The sequence below is a fragment of the Austrofundulus limnaeus genome, unplaced genomic scaffold, assembly GCF_001266775.1.
Source record: "Austrofundulus limnaeus strain Quisiro unplaced genomic scaffold, Austrofundulus_limnaeus-1.0 Scaffold40, whole genome shotgun sequence".
In the NCBI taxonomy this organism is placed as follows: domain Eukaryota; kingdom Metazoa; phylum Chordata; class Actinopteri; order Cyprinodontiformes; family Rivulidae; genus Austrofundulus; species Austrofundulus limnaeus.
The window spans coordinates 187,772-192,354 of NW_013952442.1; the positions used below are offsets into that span (position 1 = coordinate 187,772).

The 4,583-nt window shown below is 37.8% G+C and overlaps 1 protein-coding gene across 3 annotated transcripts in view; it reads left to right on the forward strand.

Moving 5' to 3' along the window:
* slc15a4 (solute carrier family 15 member 4) overlaps window positions 1-4,583 on the forward strand; it is a 44,182-nt gene that overhangs the window by 10,274 nt on the left and 29,325 nt on the right. For all 3 annotated transcript variants that reach the window (XM_014007154.1, XM_014007155.1, XM_014007153.1), the window contains exons 6-7: window positions 561-741; window positions 3,695-3,853. In XM_014007154.1, coding sequence (XP_013862608.1) covers window positions 561-741; window positions 3,695-3,853 — 340 coding nt within the window. The remainder of the gene's footprint in view (window positions 1-560; window positions 742-3,694; window positions 3,854-4,583) is intronic.

Here is a 4,583-nt window from a genome sequence, read left to right on the forward strand (position 1 = left end):
GTGTGTGTGTGTGTGTGTGTGTGTGTGTGTGTGTGTGTGTGTGTGTGTGTGTGTGTGTGTGTTTGTGTGTGTATTTGACATTCTGTTTGCACAGTCTATTTATTGCAGTTATTACACTTGATGGTATTATATTTACATTTTCCTTTATATATGTATATAGAATATTCAGTATTTTGAAATATTAATTTGGGATGTCCTCTATTCTCATTTTCATGAATATTAATGCTAACAACAAGAATATTTTTTGTGCTACAGTTACTTCTGGTAATAATATCCCTTCAATGTATTCACTCCATAAATGGGTCTGAGTGCTTTCTCTCCATTGTGAATTGAATAAATATATATTTTTTTATTAAATTATGTTACAATTTGGCCACCTGGGGGTGCTAAAGCAGTATGAAGACTTAAGTGTTCTCCTCTAATACTCATGCAAACACGTGAAGACTAACACTGTTAACTGTGTTGGAATGCACAAACATCTTTTTATTTTATTTTCTTGTATGAACGCTCTGTTTTTTCATGTAGATCTTCATCTCCTCTCTTTCTCCTGTAAATCCCAGATGAAATTCCGCTTCCCGGCTGCGTGGCTCACCATGTTTGATGCAGTGCTCATCCTTATGCTGATTCCTCTTAAAGACAAAGTGGTGGACCCCATTCTGAAGCGCCGCGGCCTGCTGCCCTCCTCTCTGAAGAGGATTGCGGTGGGGATGTTCTTTGTAATGTCGTCAGCTGTGGCAGCAGGTGAGTGTCCTCAGCTGTCGTTTTGGTAGACCAAATGCCAAGGAAACTGGAAAGTTTTGTGATAAATACCCCATGTTTTCTGTCATTCAAAGACACAAGCACTTCAACTCTAGATTCACAGTTATATCACATTGTGGAGTGTTTTTCAATCTTAAAAGTCAGTGAATCAACTTTTGAGCTGCTTTGCAGGTGACTGACAGGAATGAGGCTAAGCCTTTGTTTAACTGATGATTGCATTTACTGTGTTGCATTTTTGTAGATTTCAGTAGATTTTCTGGCTTGAATCACAACAAAATTCTCCACATGGCAAAAAAAAGTGTTTTTTGTTATTTATCTATAYGTCAATGCGGCATTACTCCTCAGTCTCGTCAGTTATTCTAAAAAAACACAAACTCAGTCAGGCCTGTCAGTCACTGCTGCTGCACTGATATATCTGCGCTGTGATGCTTAGTGAAAGATAAAGGCCTGAAAGTAAAGAAAAGCAAATCAGTAACACTCTAGAGAATCAATGTTTATTATATTTTCTACAACCGAGCCCTATCTTCTCTCAGGTACACATTACATACTCTACATGACAAATTCTGTCAGTGGTGACCTTTAGATATTGACTGGCGRGCTTTCCTCCAATTGCCGTTTGACTGTTAAACATGCGCTTAATCAAATTTGACAGCAGTTGTTAAGGTTTACTTTGAAAGGTTTGTTTTAAGACAATAAAATAAATAAATTAGAAATGAATCAGGTATTTCATAATATATGGAAAAAATAATAATGCAATGTGTAATTGTGAAATACCTTTGCTTGTTAGAGACCTAAAATGTGCTTTAAACCATATAGATTAATTAAAAAGACTGCATTTTTACATCTGAGTCCACCATTATGCTATAATTGATTTATTTCCAAACGACAGGTTTGTGTATTGCCTTTCTATTATTAGCCTACAGTTTAAAATGCAACCTTTACAGCAGAAAACACAGCATTTAAAGCAATTAAACATGCCTCAGTATTAATTCAAACATAAAACGTGTTTTTCTTTCATGTAGGGAAAAGCTTCATTGTCATGAAGAATTATTATTTTGCAAGAGTCATATTTAAACATTTTCAACTGACTTATTCAACTTTATTTACAATAAAACTGCATACTAAAATTATACGTGATAGATTAAAGAAAAAGCATAAATTCCCTTTGTTATACGGAGAACAGGCTCATTCTTTGGTTTTACTTTATATAGATGCAATTAAGAAGAGATGGACAACTTCAAGTAATCTTCACATTTTCTGGTGTGACTTAGCCCATCAAACATGCTTTTTTCAATCCATGTGATGTGATTAAAGCTCTATTTTCTTTTCAGAGAACATGGATTTTTGCTGTAACGTGTTCATTTTAATGTTTAAAAGCTTCTCGGGCATTTATTTTTCCATTTGGCTTCTTTGGGTGGGGTGGGGAGGTGCAATCCTTGTATTTGAATTCAGGGAAAATGAATTCAAAGTACTGCAGAAAGTAATTTTGAGTTCGGGAAGTGGAGAAGGGGTTTAAGATGGTGTTGAAGTGTGAGCATTTGTCACAGACTAGTAGGTGAAAACACTACTAGAGTGAAATACAGTTTTGACCTGGATTTTAGGAGTTAAATCAGACGACATGATCAGTCCTGCACATCACAATCATATTCTACAATGCATGTTTTTTTTTACAGAAAAGATGTGTTGTCCTTGTTTGTTGTTTATCTGCAATATTTTCTCACTTCAGTCATTCAGTTTGACACAGTGGCTCCAAGGAGCTGCCTTACAGTATYATTACATGTTAAACTGAAGCCTCACTTGGCTCGATGTTTCCTAAGTACTTACTTTCACCTCTTGTACGAGCTGAAGTCCTGTTGTTTAGGTGACCGACATATGGATATAGTGAATATCCCAGAGTGACATGTTTTCCACACATTGAGTTGCTGTTTGCCACTCTGCGTTCACAGCACTCACCACACCAGTTCTGCTTAGTGTTAGGATCACTTTGGGTATCCCGTGCGTGAGATGTGCAGACATTTGTCAAGACTGGTGCAGCAGTATTTCATAAGGCTTCGTGGTACATGTGCTGACACATGTCTGGTTATCAGGACAGCTGGAGCTGGGCTGTCTCAGCTGAAGACATGCTGTCAAACCGACACTGAAGTCTTTCTGATCTTTTATGTACACCGTGTTCAAACTTCACACACATGCTGAAGCCAGCTTTGAAAGGTTGTAAAGACATTGGTGTTAAAAACATATTTTTGTGCATTTTAATACATTCTCTTCCGTTTATATACTAATTCGGCTGTAGCTTATAGCATTTACTTGACGTAAAGCTGCTAAAATCACAGAGTTGTCTGATAATGATGTTTAGTTGAGGTAAAAATAAAATAAAATCCAGGCATGTGTTTATAGTACGAGACTTGCTCTGAGCAGCCCAGTGGCCATGCTGTCTGAGATGGACGGATGGTATTATTGGATATCCGGATTACAAGGCTACAACTCTTCTGGAATGTAGCATTAAGTGTAGTCTTGATATGGGGCTGTCTCTGGGAGCTATCTGAAAATAGCCGCTGGTCATACGATAATAGCAATCGAATAAAGCTTTAAGGCAGGCGGCGGCAAATGATGACCACTGCTTGGTTGTTATCACTGAGCTGTCTGCTGTGTCCCATTACTAACTGCCCAATTATAAAAGTGTGCAGATGGGATCTTGAAGTGTTGGGAATTTTTGAAAATGGCTAAATCCTTTATATATGATGCTGCTGGATTGTTTGAATTTGACTCAACTTGGCTTTTTTATGTTGAGTCAGAAAATAAGGGTTTTAAATCTTCTAAAAGTGCATGCCACACATGGATAGAAGTAGTATGTTATATAAGTATTATGTGTGTACTGAATTTGTGTCTTTTCAGCTAAATGTTTTGTCTGTTCTGGTTTCTGTGTCCACTCAATCAGGTATTTTGGAGTCCAAACGTCTGGAGCTGGTCAAATCAAATGGTACCATCGACCAAGTACTCGGCAAAGTCGTCTACCACGCAGCCAATTTACCCATATGGTGGCAGGTGCCTCAGTATGTACTGATAGGAATCAGCGAGGTCTTTGCCAGCATTGCAGGTACAGTTGTTCGACATCCGCTATTGATTTTATGTGTTTAAAAACCTCTTATTTACTCCTGGCAAGCTAAATACTCTATGGACTCAGTATGAAATGAAGTCTGATTTAATGAAGGGACTTTGAGTTTGTTTGATTAGCCCTCACACTGAACTGCTTTGAGTAGATTGACTCAAACCAAATGGAGCTCATTCTTTTAAACAAACCTCAGTGAAGACAAATGTCCGAACGCTTTTTGAGCACTTTGATTCATCACCAGACAACACTAGCCTAATGGGTTTCTGGGTTGTTATCCAGAGTAAACAGCCCAAAACATCAATTGATAATTGATTATCCTGGTTTTCCCTCAGTTCTACAAGACATTGTTTGATAATGTGACATTTTATAAATGGGATATTGTGAAAGTAACCYATTCACAGTAGAAATGATCTAACATTTGCCTTCACGTCAGGCTTTGCATTAGTGATGCTTCTTCATCCAGGTACTGTAGGTAATAAGATGGATATGTTTTCAGCTACTGTATCCATGAGGATGCATTCACAATTGCTACACAATTATCATCATGACATAAACCTTTCACCTCAGCGTTCAGTTAGCTGCAGTGTTGACATTTACCACAATGAACATAAATATGTAGAAGCATGTGAAATAGGAATCACAGTGTACACTGCTCCCTTCAACGCACACACACACACACACACACACACACACACACACACACACACACACACAC